The sequence below is a fragment of the Thamnophis sirtalis genome, unplaced genomic scaffold, assembly GCF_051295495.1.
Source record: "Thamnophis sirtalis isolate CommonGarterSnake01/CBP01778 unplaced genomic scaffold, rThaSir2_p1.2 scaffold_9, whole genome shotgun sequence".
NCBI lineage: Eukaryota > Metazoa > Chordata > Lepidosauria > Squamata > Natricidae > Thamnophis > Thamnophis sirtalis.
In genome coordinates this window covers 78,460,467-78,479,993 of record NW_028261389.1, presented here as the reverse complement: position 1 = coordinate 78,479,993, position 19,527 = coordinate 78,460,467, and the positions used below count along the sequence as shown (strand labels likewise).

Below are 19,527 nucleotides of genomic sequence, written 5' to 3'. Positions count from 1 at the left end.
ATAATTTTTAAGAGTAAACATGGGGCGATATTATTTTTCTGACCCCCACCCCCACCCCACCCACGTGTTTAATTTGGGATTTGGTTTGATTAATTCATGAGGTGGGGGTAGGAGACGGGTTGCAATCCTAGAAGCTGGGCAAAGAAAGGCAGGAATCCTGCAGATGTTTTATTCTGCCTCTATTGGCTCCATTCAGATTCGGTTTAGTTTGCCACAAACCCACAGATATATTTTAATACATATTTCGACTCCGGAGTTGATGTGCAAGTATTATTTCTGGTACGGAATGTAATGGGTTTCAATTGGCAGCCGTTCCTTTGATTCCATCTCAGGAGCAAGTTACCGCATAGAATTCTAGGCCACTGATTGAAATAGCATATTTCTCAATACGTTTCTGAATGGATGGACTTTATGGGCAAAACCGGATAAAGGAGAATATTTGTAGCTCACGGTTGAGAGGAGGGATGTCCTTGGTGCTCTCTGAGCTTGGTGGTTTTCTTGCAGATGTTTCATGACCCAACTAGGTAACATCCTCAGTGGTAGAAGTGAGGGAGAGTTGCAGAGAGAAGGAGAAGAGGAGGAGGACTGTGGGGTCCTTGGTGCTATGTGATCTTGGTTCTTTTCTAGTAGACATTTCATGACCCAACTAGGCAACATCCTCAGTGCTAGAAGGGAGGAGGAGGAGGAGGAGGAGGAGGAGGAAGAAGAGGACTGTAGGGTCCTTGGTGCTCTCTGAGCTTGGTGGTTTTCTTGCAGACGTTTCATTACCCAACTAGGAAACATCATCAGTGCTAGAAGGGAGGAGGAGGAGGAGGAGGAGGAGGAGGAGGAGGAGGAGGAGGACTGGAGGGTCCTTGGTGCTCTCTGAGCTTGGTGGTTTTCTTGCAGACGTTTCATTACCCAACTAGGTAACATTATCAGGGCTGGTAGGCAGTGGGGTTTGTGGAGTGGAAGAGAAGGAGGATTGTTACCAGTGATAAAAGGGAGAGGAGGAGAACTATGGAGTCCTTGGGGCTCTCTGAGCTTGGTTCTTTTCTTGAAGACATTTCATGACCCAACTAGGTAACATCCTCAGTGCTAGAAGGGAGGAGGAGGAGGAAGAGGAGGAGGAGGAGGAGGAGGAGGAAGAGGAGGAAGAGGAGGAGGAGGAGGAGAACTGTAGGGTCCTTGGTGCTCTCTGAGCTTGGTGGTTTTCTTGCAGACGTTTCATTACTCAACTAGGTAACATTATCAGGGCTGGTAGGCAGTGGGGTTTGTGGAGTGGAAGAGAAGGAGGATTGTTACCAGTGATAAAAGGGAGAGGAGGAGAACTATGGAGTCCTTGGTGCTATCTGAGCTTGGTTCTTTTCTAGTAGACATTTCATGACCCAACTAGGTAACATCCTCAGTGCTAGAAGGGAGGAGGAGGAGGAGGAGGAGGAGGAGGAGGAGGAGGAGGAGGAGGAGGAGGAGGAGGAGGAGGAGGAGGAGGTGGAGGAGGAGAAAATAATGTGGGGTCCTTGGTGCTCTCTCAGCTTGGTGGTTTTCTTGCAGACGTTTCATTACCCAACTAGGTAACATTATCAGGGCTAGTAGGCAGTGGGGTTTGTGGAGTGGAAGAGAAGGAGGATTGTTACCAGTGATAAAAGGGAGAGGAGTTTTGGGGTGGGGTGGAAGAGGAAGAGGACTATGGGGTCCTTGGTGCTCTCTGAGCTTGGTTCTTTTCTTGCAGACATTTCATGACCCAACTAGGTAACATCCTCAGTGCTAGAAGGGTGTGGGGTTTGCAGGGAGGAGGAGGAAGAAAAGGACTGTGGTGCCCTTGGTGCTTTCTGAATTTTGTTGTTTTCTTGTAGATGTTTCATTACCCAACTAGGTAACATCCTCAGAGCTAGAAGGGTGTGGGGTTTGCAGGAAGGAGGAAGAGGAAGAGGATGATGATCACGACTATGGGATCCTTGGTGCTCTCTGACCTTGGCTCTTTCCTTGCAGACGTTTCATTACCCAACTAGCTAACATCATCAGTGCTGCCTCTGAGTTGGGAAAACCTGCCGCAGTTTTGGTTACATTTTGGTGCATTCGAATTTTGATCAGGTGGGGATGGGGCGGTGGCCGTTAAGTGTGAAAAACGGTGACAAGCCTCATTTCATCAGTGCCGTTGCCCCTTTGAATGGTCACTCAATGGACGGTTGTAAGTTGAGGACTGCCTGTAATCGCATCGATGTTGCAGAAGAAGCCATTATATCCAACCGAACAAATAAGTCATCGAATGACTCCAGAAATAGCAACTTGTTCTGACACACACACAACCCAGCCTGTGAATAAAGCAGAACACAGGCTTGGCTGTTTGCCACTGTTCAATTACTGAGATAACGAATCCTTTGGCTGAGGGCCCAGGCAACTCACATTCAATATAATAGCTCGGCAGCAACCCAGATAGTTCAAACGAACAGACACGACTTGAATTCACAGATAGGTTTTCCTTAACTACTAATTCGAACGCTTGTTTCCTGCAAATGTCCCCTCCCAACGCCTCTCCTATAATCTCTCTTGGGAGGGGCCAATCACCAACCACCTGGGCTTAATCATCTTCTGGGAGTCTGCCTACGGAGTTGCTGCTTCCGTTTCTCAGCCCTTCTCAGCCGAGCATCAGGGACAAACTGCCTTTGATCCTCCCCACTGCTCCATGCCTCAGGCGCCTCCTGGTTTTGCCAACCAGCCTCTCTGGTCCCTGCTCTGAGTCTGAACCCTGCCCATGGTCCTCCACATCATCCAGGGCAATACTCATAGGGTTCCTCGCTATCCGAGTCCGTTAGCAGCTCAACCGGATCCTGCTGGGCCACAACAGCAACCTATCGTGGTTGAGCAGGTGATAATGATATAGAGATGGCATTTGCAAGCCAAGTAAGACAACAGAATGAATGCATCTGAATATAGAATAGAATATATCTTTATTACGGTCACAGACCAGCAATAGACATTATTTTTTACAACATATTAAAAAAAATAGTACTGACATTAAAAGTGGATAATAACATCCCTCTTAAGAAAACACATGTTCTCAAACTGTTAGGGTCACTTCCTCGTTTACGTGGGTGAAAAGCCGATAAGTATGTGAGCAAATATAACGTTCCAAAAATTGTTAGAGATCTCTCCAAATAATTGGTACAAAATGACAGCTGGAATGAATGCATCGGGTTTATTCACTGATTTTCCTTCCCTTTCATAGTTCAGTATTTAAAGGCTCAGCTGTCTGCGTCTACCACTTATCCGACATTCAGCGCGTCTTCAATGGACCATTTGCTCACAAGGAAGGACCGAACCATCAACTGATTCCCTATCAAGGAAGGATCCCTTATCCACGGCCAGGGACTGTAAGTCTCCATAATTATCCTGCCTTGTAAGATATTACCGAGCATAACCTGAAATTAGATGTGTGCAGTGTACGTACATGTGTGTAGATAAGATAACCTTTATTGTCATCTTTTCCCCCTGTACACACGTTAAAAATGAAATTCTGTTGCCCGCTCTCAAAAGTGTACACATATATAACAGCCATACAGACATGCTATATACATTCCTATGTATAGGCCTACAGGCTGACGTATAAATACCTATAAATCAGAAGTGGTATACAGCAGGTTCCGACCGGTTCTGGAGAACCGGTAGCGGAAATTTTGAGTACCGTATTTTTCGGAGTATAAGATGCACCAGAGTATAAGACGCACCAAGGTTTTCAAGAGGCAAATAAAAAACAAAGTTTTTGCACTCTGCGAACCTCCCCAAAACGGCCCATTTTTCACGAAAACAGGACCGTTTTGGGGGGGAGAAGGGGCATGGGTAGCCTTTAGGAAGCTTATAAAGTGCTCCTGGGGCTGGGGGGGGGGTAAATTGAGCAAAAAATGGGCCAGCCCCCAGGAGCTCTCTGAAAGCCTCCATAAGGGTATGCACGGCCATTTTGGTGAAGGGGGCGGGGTTTCAGGAGGCCAAAAATGCTGTATTCAGTGTATAAGACGCACCCAGATTTTCAGCCTCTTTTTAGAGGGAAAAAGGTGCGTCTTATACTCCGAAAAATATGGTAGTTCAGAGAACTGGTAAATGCAACCTCTGACTGGCCCCGCCCCATCTATTCTCTCCCTCCCAAGTCCCAGCTGATTTTACAGTATCCTTCCCCTGCCATGCCCACCATGCCACGCCCACCAAGCCATAATGCATACTGCCCCTACATGTGTATGCACGCACAACTACACCCCATGTTCCCCGCACACATGCCGCACTGCTCGCCTCCAAGCTGAGCTTGGTATTTCCTCTGGAGGGGCGGGGGAGGCCTCCCGTCTGCACATCATCAAGATGAAGAGCAAGAGGAAGAATTCTGGGAGTTGAAGTCCACAAGTCTTAAAGCTGTCAAGTTTGAACACTCCTGGAGTTGTTTTTTTCTAAAGGGTTAGGGGTCCAAGGGTCTTGCAACTTGACAGCTTCAATGCCACAGTTCCTGAGCCAACATGACTGGAGGAGGAATTCTGGGAGTTGAAGTCCACAAGTCTTAAAGCTGTCAAGTTTGAACACCCCTGGGTTTTTGTTTCCTAAAGGGTTAGGGGCGCAAGGGTCTTGTAACTTGACAGCTTTAAGACTTGCCTGTTTCAAATGCCAGAGTTCCTGAGCCAACATTTTGGTTGCTAGGCAAGAGCATTGTTAAGTGAGTTTTACCACATTTTACAAGTTGTCCACGCCCACCTAGTCACAAGACTGCCAAGCCACTCCCACTCGATCACATGGCTGGCAAGCCACTCCCATCCAGTCACATGACCGGCAAGCCACTCCCACAAAGCAGGCCACACCTACAGAAGAGGTTCTAAAAAAATTTGAAACCCACCACTGCTCCTCAAGCTCCGGAGTCTTTCTTAAAGCCCGGGAAGGGTGAAAAAGACCTCCCCAGTCCTCCAGAAGGCCCTCTGGAAGGTGGAAACGGATCATTTTTGAACTTCTGGTTGGCCTGTTGGGCCTGTTTTTCACCCTCCCCAGGCTCCGAAGGCTTTCTTGAAGCCCGGGGAGGGTGAAAACAGCCTCTCCCAGTCCTCCAGAAGGCTGAAAATCAGCAGGCTGGCACATACATATACGCTGGAGCCAGAGGTGGGTTCCTACCAGTTCGCACCTATTCGGTAGAACCGGTTCGTCAAATCTACCGAACCGGTTGGAAGAGGTTCCACCAGTGGACCCGGAAAGCAGGCCACACCTACAGAAGAGGTTCCAAGTTTTTTTGAAACCCACCACTGGTCCTTGGATATGATTATTCTACACTATCATGCTCATATTTACAAAACTCATAAGTGCCTCTGTGAAAGGTAAGGATGACGACTGCGTTTGTGGTGCAATCAGAACATTGCGTGTGTTGAAGTTGTTTTAACGCAAACCAAAGATGCCTTTTAAAAAAGAAGTTTACATCCTATTCTTATGCCTGCCAGTGCTGTGTGGGAGGTAATTGAAGGTGGTTCTGACAAGTGTCGTCGGCATCTTCATATCTGGTCACATGGGCGGCAAGCCACTCCCATCCAGTCACATGGGCGGCGAGCCACTCCCACAAAGGAGGCCACACCCACAGAGTAGGTTCGAACAATTTTTGAAACCCACCACTGAGGGGGATGGGCTAAAAGACCTCCAAGGCCCCTTCCAGGTCTATTCTGATTGATTGAGTGGCATAAGGGAGAGTTTAAGGATGTCAGATGAGAAAACTCCAGCCACCTTGTTAGCAGAGATCGGTGGTCCAGCCAATTACCAAGGAGAAGCTTTGCTGGAGAACTTGTAACCGAAGCTTAATGGCCCCTAATGGCACAGAGGGATTAAAATGATTTGATTAGCTCGGGCAGATCTTATTCCTTCTATTTTTTTTTGGCGTGGGGGGAGGGGGGATGGAGGAACCTCAAAGATGAAGAGCAGAAGATCCAAATGAAATATAATCCCCTTTTGCCTCAACCTGAGCTGTCTGTCCAGTTACGCTTGAAGATAAATGAATGTATACAGTGAGGGTTCTAAGAGATAAAAGTGCAATAAAAGATAACAGTAATTCAGTTGCTTGGCTTGCATTCCAGAGATTAATTTGCTTTTTATAGATTTTTTTGCAAGGGTATAAATGCGGTGGAACATTTTATAGGGATGTTTTTATGAGCCCGAAATTGGCTATATGTCTTTGGGGGGGGGGGGGGGGCTTCCCATAAGTTTTTGCTTGTCCACAAAATCCTTTGGTCTACATGACCCCTTATGTGCTTGAACAACTTAATTTGCACATTAACAAAAAAGCGTAGCTTAGTCGAAAGAAAGACTAACATTGCCTTCCAAAACATGTGTATCTCATTGAAAACTATGAGATTTATAAGATATATCTATCTGGATGGCTGGAACATTTTTAAGCACATAATTTAGTAGTGAGGTTTTTTTAATAATAATAATATTAATAGATAGGCAGACCAATATATCATACACCGCACTTGGAATACTGCATCCAATTCTGGTCACCTCACCACAATATAATGAAGATAAAATAAAATAAGATTTTTTTAAAAAAACAAAATAGCAGTCGTCTGAAACAAAAGCATTTTGATGAGGCCCAAAGAATAGTACAGGGGGACAATATGGTTTTAGTTATATCTAAGAAAAAAAGAAAGAAAAAGGAAGGAAGGAAGGAAGGAAAAAAAGAAAGAAAAAGAGAGAGAGAAAGGAAAGAAGGAAGGAAGAAAGAAAGAAAGAGAAAGAAAGAAAGAAAAAGGAAGGAAGGAAAGAGAGAGAGGAAGGAAGGAAGGAAGGAAGGAGGAAAGGAAGAAAGAGAAAAAAGAAAGAAAAGAGAGAGAGAAAGGAAAGAAGGAAGAAAGAAAGAAAGAGAAAGAAAGAAAGGAAAAGGAAGGAAGGAAGAAGGAAAGGAAGGAAAGAAAGAGAGAGAGGAAGGAAGGAGGAAAGGAAGAAAGAGAAAAAAGAAAGAAAAGAGAGAGAAAGGAAAGAAGGAAGGAAGAAAGGAAGGAAAGAAAGAAAGAGAAAGAAAGAAAGAAAGAAAGAAAGAAAGAAAGAAAAAGGAAGGAAGGAAGGAAGAAGGAAAGGAAGGAAGGAAAGAAAGAAAGAGAGAGAAAGGAAGGAAGGATCTGTTTTACATTTATGTTTTCATCCTTTCATTGCATGTCATTTGTAGCGAAGTGAAGACTTTGATCTAGAGATTTCTTGCTTTAGAACTTCAGCCTTGCTATGGATTAGAAAGAAGCATTTAATATTTTCCATAAATGTGGTGCAGTTGATTTCCTTTTAAATGTCAGGATGGTATGCTTTTGCTGTGGCCTCTACGTTTTGGAAATAGAATTGTGGATTAGCTGGTCCTTGATCTTATTTGCTTAAGACATTCTAAAAGCAGCCATTTCAGTAACAGTTCAAATGAAACGGAGTAAGTTTAGGTAACATTATATATTCACTTAGCAACGCCCGAGGCCTTGGCAACTGGGCAGAAATCTTTGCCATAGTCAACTGTGAGTTATAGAAAACCTTCATGAGGTAATGTATGGGTACATGCTGGTTGGAAACTGTCTTAAATCTCCTTTGTCATGTGCTGTTTGACATGCAAAGACCATTATCTGAAGTTATAGCATGTCGTGGATAAATTATGAGGGTTACACCATCACATCTGTAAAACAGTATCCTTGCGACTGAATGGCAAGGAAAGAAGAATATTATATACAATATATAACATAACAACATGAGGAGAGGAAAGAAAATGATGAGGAGATGAGGAGAAAGGAGAGAAGAGAAGAGATGATAAGAGGAGAAGAGAAGAGGACAGGAGAGAAGAGAAGATAGGGGAAGAGGAGAGAAGATGATAAAATGAGATGCAATGCGGAGAGGAATGAAGAAGAGAAGATGATACAATGAGATGCAAAGAGGAGAGGAGAAGATAAGCGAAGAGGAGAGAAGAGGAGAAGAGAAGATGATTCGATGAGATGCAAAGAGGAGAGAGGAGAAGAAAAGAAGAGGAGAAGGGAAGAGGAGAAGGGAAGAGAAGATGATAAAATGAGATGCAAAGAGGAGAGGATAAGATGAGAAGAGGATGAGATGAGATATGAAGAGAAGGGGGGAAGGGAAGAGAAGAGAAGATGATAAAATGAGATGAGATGCAAAGGAGAGAATAAGATGAGAAAGAAGAGAAGAGGATGAGATGAGATATGAAGAGAAGGGGGAAGGGAAGAGAAGAGAAAATGATAAAATGAGATGAGATGCAGAGAGGAGTGAAGAAGAGAAGATGATACGGTGAGATGCAAAGAGAAGAGGAGAAGAGAAGAGGAGAAGATGAGATGTGTAGAGAAGAGGGGAAGGGAAGAGAAGAGAAGATTATAAAATATGAGATGCAGAAAGGAAAAGATGATTCGATGAGATGCAAAGAGGAGCGGAGAAGATAACCAAAGAAGAGAGAAGAGAGGAGAAGAGAAGAGGATAAGATGAGATGTGAAGAGGAGAAGGGAAGGGAAGAGAAGAGAAGATGGTAAAATGAGATGCGGAGAGGAGAGGATAAGATGAGATGAGATGAGAAGAGGATAAGATGAGATGAGATATGAAGAGAAGAAGTGAAGGGAAGAGAAAGGAAGAGAAGAGGGTTAAGGAGATGAGATATGAAGAGAAGAAGGGAAGGAAAGAGAAAGGAAGACAAGAGAAGAGGGTAAGGAGATGAGATATGAAGAGAAGAGGAGAAGGGAAGAGAAGAGAAGATGGTAAAATGAGATGAGATGCAGAGAGGAGAGGATAAGATGAGATGAGAAGAGGATAAGGAGATGAGATATGAAGAGAAGAGGGGAAGGGAAGAGAAAGGAAGAGAAGAGAAGACAAGGCAACCGTTTGCCTGAAATGGTACAGGTTTTCCTGCCCGAGTAGGGGGTTAGACTAGAAGACCTCCAAGGTCCCTCCCAACACTGTTATTCTGTTTTCTGTACAACAGAGCTGGGAAGTTGCATCAACCTCAATTTTTTTGGTGCTGCACCAATTCTCATGTCTCCACTTTCATTAAACACGGAGCCTGAGGCTATTTTTCGTGGAAGAAATGAACCATATATCGGTAGTAGTTGATTTGGCTTGATTGGCTGTTCCAGTTCAAGAAGCCTTGGGACATTTGGCAAACGCAACCAGAGAACAGCTAAGACGTTGGCTTGAAATGCAGGAATTCGAAAGTTCAGATCCTTTCCGAAGGTGGAAGAAAAGACAAGATGTCTCGTTGGAGGATAGTCGTCTTCCTCGCGTTCTTGCTTATTTATTTTGGAAGCTCTCAGATGTAGGCCTTGTTAGCCGCCAAATCTTCGACCCAAACGTTCAACTGCGTCAAATCATTGCCTTTAATGGGCTTCTAGTTTCTCCTCCGCAATGAACACACAATGTCTTGGCATCGTTGTCTTATGCAGCAACTGCGGGAAGCTCTTAAAACGTGGTCTTCGTGAGATGGGTCGGATAAAAAGCATGAAACTCCTCACAACTCAATCGGATATGAAAAGGCGATTAACTTGTAAGAGAGGCGTCTGTAGGAGAGATTGATGGCTGTACTCTTTTTTTTTTTTAAAAAAATGGTTTTTATTAAACATTTTAATCTTTAAAGACAGAAAGAAAAACGTAGCAAGAAAAGAAAAAATAAAACAAGACCTACATACAATATAAAGTAACTATACAGCCTTCTGTATTGGCATTCATGTTTTGCCTTCATAATTCTCCATTCTGCAATCCCTTCCTATTGATTTTACCTTGTCTAATAATATAATAACAGTTGTTAATAATATTAATTGTTCATATCACCATTATATTTACATTCTCTATTTCCTGCACCCACAATCACTCGCGTGGCCGCATTCTGGACTTCAGCTAACACCTATCCTCCGCGAGCTGCACTGGCTGCCTGTTGATCTCCGAGTAGACTTCAAGGTGCTACTTGTCACCCATAAAGCCCTTCATGGTAGTAGATCTGGGTACTTGAGAGACCGCCTCCTGCCAATCACCTCCACTCGACCTATTAGATCCCATAGATTAGGCCTCCTCCGAGTTCCATCCGCTGGCCAATGCCGACTGGCCACCACGCAGAGGAGAGCCTTCTCGGTGGCAGCTCCGACCCTATAGAACGATCTCCCCGTGGAGATTCGTACCTTCACTACCCTCCAGACCTTCCGCACAGCCCTCAGAATCTGGCTATCCCATCAGGCCTGGGGCTAAAGACTGTAACCCATGAATGCTGTGTTTTTTAATGACATACTGTCCTACGTGTTAAATGTTTGTTTCCCCCCCCCCTTTCGAGTTGTAAGCCGCCCTGAGTCCCCCCAGGGAAAAGAGCGGCATATAAATAAACTTCTAAGTCTAAATAAACTTCTAATTCCTATTTTATATTCCTAATAATATTCCTAATGAGAACGCTTCCGGTTTCAATTCCATCCTTCCTTCTGTAATTTCTTCCAACCATTTCTGAATTTTGCACCAGTATTTCCTTGCGATGGGGCACGTCCACCACATATGGTAGAATGTTCCAGACCTGTGGCTACGTCTCCCAACATTTGGGGGATCAATTTGGATACATTTTGGCCGGTCTCGCTGGTGGCAAAGGCTTTGATGGCTGTACTCTTTATCCACATTTGTTGCATTGTCCTTTAAGGAGAAGCAATGGTTTGGTTTTCCATGCGTGGTTTATTTCTTTTTAGGCCCAATCTCCATTCAAAGCTATGTTGCCACACTTCAGTGTTAAATTTCAGATAGGGGCGTTCTAAGATCAAGCTTGGGGATGATGGAACCTGTGACCGAGGTTAAAAATGATCTAAACCATCAAGATTTTATTTCCTACTTCAGCTAACTTTTGACTTGGTGTTTTGGCCATGCATACAATAGAGTGGTGCAGTGGGCTAGAGTTAGAGCTCCCACCTCACCATCAGGAGTCTGTGAGTTCGATCCTAGGTAGAGGGAGATATTTCTCTCTCCTGGCACAGATGAGGATATATCTGTTGAACATAACTCCTCATTGGCAACAGTAAGGGCATCGGGCCAGTAAATACTCAGCTCCTTTCAGTTGCCCGGAAGGGATTACGGGGTGATTAAATGATGATGATACCAGGCATACAATAGTTAGTGCTCGACGTATGACCATAATGGAGGTTAAAACTTCCATTGCTAAGTGAGACAGTGGTTAAGTGAGAGTTTTGCTCCGTTTTACTGCTGTTCTTGCCACCGTTGTTAAGTGAACCACTGCAATGATCACTGAATGAATTGTTGTAAGCCGAGGACTATTCCTTGTACCCTCATGATTATTCATACTATTTTTTTGAATATGGGTGGCGCAGTGGTTAAATGCAGCACTGCAGGCTACTGCTAGATCAGCAGGTCAGCGGTTCAAATCTCACCGGCTCAGGGTTGACTCAGCCTTCCATCCTTCCGAGGTGGGTAAAATGAGGACCCAGATTGTTGGGGGCAATATGCTGACTCTCTGTAAACCGCTTAGAGAGGCCTGAAAGGCCTATGAAGCGGTATATAAGTCTACTGCTATTGCTATTGCTATTTTATTATTTTTTACATTTAAAACAATGCAGTACCGCGAAGTCGAAGTGGCCATACATTCACATTATATACAGCTTGTCTCAACCATTAACTATTAGCCCACTTAATACATTATCATTCCTTCTGTCCAATCACAGTATATACAGTTTGTTCCAGTCTTGTCACCTGGTCTTATACCAATCATAAAATCTGTTCCAGACTTCAAAATATTCTGATTCTCCAATTCTATTCTATTCTGAATTCAACTCAATTCTATTCTATCCTGAATTCTATTCTATTCTATTCTATTCTATTCTATTCTATTCTATTCTATTTATTCTGAATTCTATTCTATTCTGAATTCAATTCAATTCTATTCTATTCTTCTTTTTGAATATTTTTATTATTATTTTTACATTTAAAACAATGAAGCGATAGTCAAAGTGACCATACAGTCACATTATATACAGCTAGTCTCAACCACTAACTATTAGCCTACTTAATACATTGTCTATCCTTCTGTCCAATCACAATATATACAGTTTGTTCCAGTCTTGTCACCTGGTCTTTTACCAGTCATAAATCTGTTCCAGACTTCAAAATATTCTGTTTCCCCAATTCTATTCTTTTCTGAATTCAACTCAATTCTATTCTATTCTGAATTCAACTCAATTCTATTCTATTCTATTCTGAATTCTATTCTATTTATTCTGAATTCTATTCAATTCAATTCAATTCTTCTTTTTGAATATATTTTTTATTATTTTTACATTTAAAACAATGCAGTATCGCAAAGTCGAAGTGGACATACATTCACATTATATACAGCTAATCTCAACCATTAACTATTAGTCCACTTAATACATTATCATTCCTTCTGTCCAATCACAGTATATACAGTTTGTTCCAGTCTTGTCACCTGGTCTTATACCAATCATAAAATCTGTTCCAGACTTCAAAATATTCTGATTCTCCAATTCTATTCTATTCTGAATTCAACTCAATTCTATTCTATCCTGAATTCAACTCAATTCTATTCTATTCTGAATTCAACTCAATTCTATTCTATTCTGAATTCTATTCTATTCTATTCTGAATTCTATTCTATTTATTCTGAATTCTATTCTATTTATTCTGAATTCTATTCTATTTATTCTGAATTCTATTCTATTCTATTCTGAATTCAATTCAATTCAATTCTTCTTTTTGAATATATTTTTTATTATTTTTACATTTAAAACAATGCAGTACCGCGAAGCCGAAGTGGACATACATTCACATTATATACAGCTAGTCTCAACAATTAACTATTAGCCTACTTAATACATTGGATTATTCATACTTTTAAAGTTAGAGTGCGGAACGTAAATCTCCAGGTGTGGAAAGGTATTGTCATATGGAGCTAATGAAAAGTTATTAGGACCTTGTAGAATGTGATTGGCTTAAAAAAAAAACCCACCGAAATATTGAACAAGATAATAATGAAAGATTTGATCGTAATAAAAACATGTGTATTGTTATCTTTAGAATTATATAATTCGTCAGATATAAATATGATGAATATTCTTTTATTTGTGTTAAAATGTGATTAGAAAGGGGATATCTTTTTTAAAAAAAAATATAGAGGCACAATTAAAAATTAAAAAGAGGGTAAACAATGGAAGATTATAATTTAACATAAATCTGTGTGCCCCTACCAGAACTATACAAGTCTGTTAAACACAACAGATATGTTTATTAATATTTTATTTGTAGTCAAAGGAGTGATATTTAGACTATGGAGATTGGCATAAAAATAATATACTGAAATAGCGAACAATCAAAAAATGAAAGATTGTAATTCAACGAAATATGGGCCTTGTTGCTAAAATTCTATCAGGTTACCAACTGTATGAAATATGAAGAATATTGCTATATTTGTACTAAAATGTAAGACAGTCCAGTTCACATAATGATATGTTTGTAGAAAAATTAAAAATTAATTTAGTCTTAGTCTGGGTGCTATTATGTTCATAAATCATTATCAGATTAATTAATGTCATGCTTTTGCACATCAAACATTTCCAAGGGAATCAATCAGGCAATCGAAGGGATATTTTCCTCCAAAAAAAACACAACCGTATCCCTTAGTTGGATCAAGTTAGTGAAAACTAGATACATCCTTGCCGCAAATGTATTCTAATGGGGGAATTTATAAATCCATATGAAGTTGTTAATACTCCAGGAAGGGCAATTTGACTACTAATGTCCTTCAAGCATATCCTTCACATGATTTCAAAGGAAAGAAAGCTTGGATGAAGCACGCATAAGGCAAAGAGTGATTAACTCATCCAAGAAATAATAGGAAGGGACGCCCCCATGTCATATAATGTATGTGGGTAAATGCATAATTTTGTATTTATTTATTCAGTCGTGTTTACTCTAGTGTATAGTAGAGGTGGAGACCCATTAAGAGCTGTATGCAATGGAATTCCATTTGAATGTGTGCCGATTAGCCTACATTCAAAGGGATAGTAAAGTTATTGTAACTATTCCGACTTAGGATTCCCCAGCAGCACGAAGCTGAATTCTCGTCCCGATAAACCCCTTTTATTTAATTTACAGTGAATTCCTCTCCAGCAAAGTTCCGGCTCACAGTCTTTCAAGAGAGTTCACAATTACCGACCTTTGTCAGGCTTGGAGAGTAGCCAGGCCGATATCTTTCAGACGCCGCCATACTTGGCAAGAATGCAGGAATGAACTAATGGTCTCCTGCAAACTCCACTCCCCTTTCGCTCCTCTTTTATTCCCTCTGGGAGGGGCCATTCACCGTCCACCTGTGGCCTTACTCCCAAGTCGATCCCTGTTCTTTGGCTCTTCCCTTTGTCTGGCAACTCTGAGCATGCGCACACTGGGAACAGGCTCCAGCTGTTCTTCTGTCCAATGATCTCTGACTCTGAAGGCAGATGATAACTGGCATACAGCTGTGGCCCCCTCTCTGCCTCCAATGCAGAGCCCTCATCAGAGCCTCCCCCGGACTCCAGGACTGGCCCATGTTCCTCCCCAACCTCCTCACAGTCCAAATTGGTTGCCAGCTCTGCTGCCCCCTGGAGGGCCCCAACAGTAACTTCTAAGAAAGTTCTAATGTAGAGTTCAGGAGACCTTTATGAAGGCTGTGAATTGAAACATCGTCTTTCACATAGTTGATGGTTGTTCACGCTTTTCACAGTGTCCTGGAGGCGCCTTCACGCCCAACATCCGGACAACCAAAGAGTTTCCAGACGATGTGGTCACCTTCATCCGGAACCATCCCTTGATGTTTAATTCCATCTATCCGATTCACAAGAGGCCGTTAATTATCCGGACGGGCACCGACTACAAATACACAAAGATCGCCGTTGACCGGGTCAGTGCAGCCGATGGAAGATACCACGTTTTGTTTCTCGGGACAGGTAAGAGGATTTAGAGCGTTGTGCTTCTTAAATTCCATCTCACCATCTGTGGTTTTGGGTTTTGCTTGTTTTTTGCAACAGTATCAGAACAAAGTTTGGGAACTATCAGGTAGGCAGTGATGATTTAGGAGCCGGATTCTCCATTCCTACCTCTGAAGGTTTAGAAAGGCGGACAGGCAGGGAAGGGAAGAAAGGAAGGAAAGAAGGGGAGGGAAAGAGGAAAGAGAAGGAAAAAAGGAAAGGAATGAAAAGAAGGAAAGGAAAAGAAAGAAGGAAAGGACAGGAAAGGACAGGAAAGGAAATTGATGGGGAGGGGAGAAAAGGAAAGGAAAGGAAAAGAAAGGAAAGGAAAGGAAAGGAAGAGGGATGGGAAGAAGAAAGAGGGAGGGGAGGGGAAGCAAGGTAGAAAGGGAGAAGAGAGAAGAAGGAAGGAAGGAAGGGAAGAAAGGAAGGGAAGAAGGGGAGGGAAAGAGGAAGGGGAAGGAAACAAGGAAAGGAATGAACAGAAGGAAAGGAAAAGAAAGAAGGAAAGGAAAGGACAGGAAAGGAAATTGATGGGGAGGGGAGAAAAGGAAAGGAAAGGAAAGGAAGAGGGAAGGGAAGAAGAAAGAGGGAGGGGAGGGGAAGCAAGGTGGAATGGGAGAAGAAGGAAGGAAGGAAGGAAGGAAGGAAGGAAGGAAGGAAGGAAGGAAGGAAGGAAGGAAGGAAGGAAGGAGAGTCACAAAACCATAAAACATAAGAAGAACCAATAAAGGAGGATATTTGTAGAAAGTAAGTATGCAGAAACTTAAATTGCATTTAAAATGCAATTAATACATTGCATTTATTAGAATGCAGTATTTAAACAAAAATAGTGATAGAGAAAGTCATAAAAACACATGGAGTATATAGAAGTTGTAAGACAATGATGTAATGAACCATGAAATACAAAAAAAATAAACTCCCAGCTGGCGTTCATGCCTAAAATGGGACTAGAACTCACAGGCGCCTGGTGATTGACCCAAAGTCACTCAGCTAACTTTCCTGCCTAAGGCAGGATTAGAACTCATCGTCTTCTGGTGATTTGCCCAAAATCATCCAGCTGTCTTTCATGCCTAAAATGGGACTAGAACTCACAGGCTCCTGGTGATTGACCCAAAGTCACTCAGCTAACTTTCCTGCCTAAGGCAGGATTAGAACTCATCGTCTTCTGGTGATTTGCCCAAAATCATCCAGCTGGCTTTCATTCCTAAGGTGGGACTAGAACTCCCTGTCTCCTGGTGATGGGCCCAAAGTCACCCAGCTGGCTTTCCTGTCTCTTGTAGGACTAGAACTCATGGTCTTCTCCTTTGTAGCCTGGTGCTTTAACCACTAGACCAAAACTGGCTCTCTTACACATGTATTAGATATGTTATCGCGTGTTCAACCCTTACGGAAAGCCAGTTCCAATTGTTGCTGGAAACCCAAAGGGTTTTAGTCTCGCATTTCCTGCATTTCTCATCCTGCCCCATAGAGCCTTGTTCCAACAGTTCCACTTTCCTGGTCCTTTCTTTGGCTTGGCTTGGCGTTGAAATGCCTCAGGTGTCAATCACCTAAGTAACTATCGAAGAACGTATTTTGACACACACACAAAAAACCCCTAACCAGCGGAACCCTCCATGCCTTTTTTTCTGCGCCCGCAAAAGGATTGCCAAGAATTTAACCCAAGAAATCCGTCAAACCGAGAAAGTCGGAACAAAGACGACAACTTAATTGAAACGTTTGTGACCGTTTCCTTGTGGGGAGCATTAAAAAAACACACACAACTGCATTGTGTAAGATTGACAGGCTTAGTAATTGATGGTCGGGGGTTTTAGCAGCCCTCTGGCAAATGGGGCTTGGCAGAGTGGGGGGACATTGAGGCTTAAAGATGCGCTTAGCCCGGGGAAGTGAGATGTGAAGCCAACCCTGGGTTACATCTATCTCTGGTCTATAATATCAATCGTTCTACAAATTATGGGTTTTCCAAGCCAAGTTCAGAAAGTTTCAGAAATGATCCAAACTCACATCTTGAGTAGGCTTCCTGGAGCTAAGGGGGACAGCAAAGCTCACGTTGTGTGGCTTTATAAATTTTTTTCGATTTCTACTGGCCGGTTGGATGGCAATATGGAATTTTTAGTAATATCTTATTTTTATTTTTTTAATATAATCATTCCACCTCCAGCTGAACGGGGGGGGGGGTGCCTGGGCCTAAATATATCTTTGCCAAATGATAGCAATAGCAATAGCAATTAGATTTTTGTAGATTTTTATTTTTTTTGTAGATTTTATTAATATTTGTAGGCCGCCCTTTTCCCTGAGGGGACTCAGGGCGGCTCACATAAAATCCGGGAGGGGGAATACAGACATTAACATTGAAACATATAATAAAATAGTAAGCAACATACATTCATCATTCGGGAGGGGCGACTATCCTTGTCCCCAGGCCTGACGGGCTAGCCAGTTCTTAAGGGCTGTGCGGAAGGCCTGGACGGTGGAGAGGGTGCGAATCTCTACGGGGAGCTCGTTCCAATTAGACTTATATACCGCTTCATAGGGCTTTCAGCCCTCTCTAAGCGGTTTACAGAGTCAGCATATTGCCCCCAACAACAATCCGGGTCCTCATTTCACCCACCTCGGAAGGATGGAAGGCTGAGTCAACCTTGAGCCGGTGAGATTTGAACAGCCGAACTGCAGAACTGCAGTCAGCTGAAGTAGCCTGCAGTGCTGCATTTAACCACTGCGCCACCTCGGCTCAGTCATCATCAGAATTATAACATCCTTCGTTAAATTAATACTGCTTCTGCAATCTTAAACGTCATGATATTCCATGTATTAATTCTACAATGTAATGATATTTGAGTGATCGAATGCAATTGGTTTTTAATCTTTAGTAATATTTATTTATTTTTGTAATTTTTAGTATAATTGTTCCATCTTCAGATGAACAGTGTTGTCTGGGTGCAAATATCTTTTGTTAAACGACAATCAAAATTACAACATATTTTGTTAAATTAATATTGATTCTGCAATCCTTGGCATCATGATATTCCACATATTTAATTCTACAATATTAACATAATAATATTCAACATACTAGATCTAATGTTTACTTATATCTTTTAACGTATCTTCTTTATTTTGTTTCCCTATTTCTAACTTCCATTTTTTTTAATTAGTTAACCGTTGGTAAAATAGATCCCATGCCATAGAGCTGTGATGGCGAACCCCATGGCGCATGGAGCCATGTCTCCTGGCACAGGGGGTATCACCCGTTCCTCTTCTGGGTTTCTGGTGCGCATGCACATGGCAACAATCAGCTGGCTTTTGTGCCTGCGATAGTGCTGGAAACTGATTGTGGCGTGCGCATAGGTGCCAGTAACAAGAAGTTGGAATGTTTGGAATGCTTATTCAACTTGTATGCCGCCCTATTCCCCAGGGACTCAGGGCGGCTAACAAACCAAAGGGAAGGGGAATACAAACAGAACACAAGACAAACAGGTTAAAACAAAACAACAGTCACAACAGTTTAAGTGGGGCCGGGAACTCGTCAGCCCCAGGCCTGCCGGAACAGCCAGGTCTTAGTGGCTTTGCGGAAAGCCGGGAGAGTGGTGAGGGTCCGGATCTCCACGGGGAGATCGTTCCAGAGGGCCGGAGCAGCCACAGAGAAGGCCCTCCCCCGAGGGGTCGACAGTCGACATTGGCTAGCGGATGGTATTCGGAGGAGGCCTAATCTGTGGGATCTAATTGGTCGTAGGGAGGTGATTGGCAGGAGGTGGCCTCTCAAGTACCCTGGTCCAATACCATGTACCAAGTCTATCTGACTGGCGCACATGCCTGCATCGAAAACTGGAAGTTCATTTTCCACCGGGCTCATGCCTCCTGGGAAGCTCCTCTTCCGGATCATGGCCCAGACGAGCACATGAAGTGCGCACATGCTCCGTTTGTGGCACTTAGTGCCCAAAAGCTTCGCCATCACTGCCGATGGGATGGCACAAGATCCGTTCCAAAGGATTCAAAACGTCCTTTTTCTCCAATTCGGAAGTGCCTTTTTTTGTGTGTGGTATTGAAAAAAGAAGAGGGGAAAAAGCTATAAATTTAGCATCCAGTTAGTCCTTGACTTACAACAGTTCATTTAGTGACGGTTCAAAGTCACAACAGCACTGGAGAAAGTGACTTGCGGCTTCTTTTCACAGTTACGACCGCACACAGCATCCCCATTTTCGCGGGATCAAAATTCGGAGAGGCTTGGCGACCGACTCATATTTATAAGGGTTTGCACTGTCCTGGTGGCCACAATTTTGGGACAAGCAAGGTGAAATTGGGAAGCCAGATTCGCTTAATGGCCGCGTGACTAACTTAACAAGCTCTGTGATTCTCTTAACGACCGTGGCAAGAAAGCTCGTCAAATGGGGCAAAACTTCATTGAACAGCTGCCTTGCTTAGCAACGGATATTTTCGGCTTCCGTTGTGGCCGTATGTCAAGGACTACCCGTGACAAGTCAGCACGGGCATAAAAATGTCTTGGGTCAAGCCAGATGATGCGTTTGTTGACTTCGTTTTGAGAGAAACTCTGTTTTACACATCTGTAACGGGAGCCAAG

The 19,527-nt window shown here is 42.9% G+C and overlaps 1 protein-coding gene across 1 annotated transcript in view; it reads left to right on the top strand.

Annotated features, from left to right (window-relative positions):
• Positions 1-19,527, top strand: part of SEMA3C (semaphorin 3C) — a 157,179-nt gene that overhangs the window by 105,721 nt on the left and 31,931 nt on the right. Inside the window, exons 11-12 of the mRNA XM_087722358.1 lie at positions 3,209-3,353; positions 14,705-14,927. Of these exons, the coding sequence (XP_087578484.1) occupies positions 3,209-3,353; positions 14,705-14,927 (368 nt within the window). The remainder of the gene's footprint in view (positions 1-3,208; positions 3,354-14,704; positions 14,928-19,527) is intronic.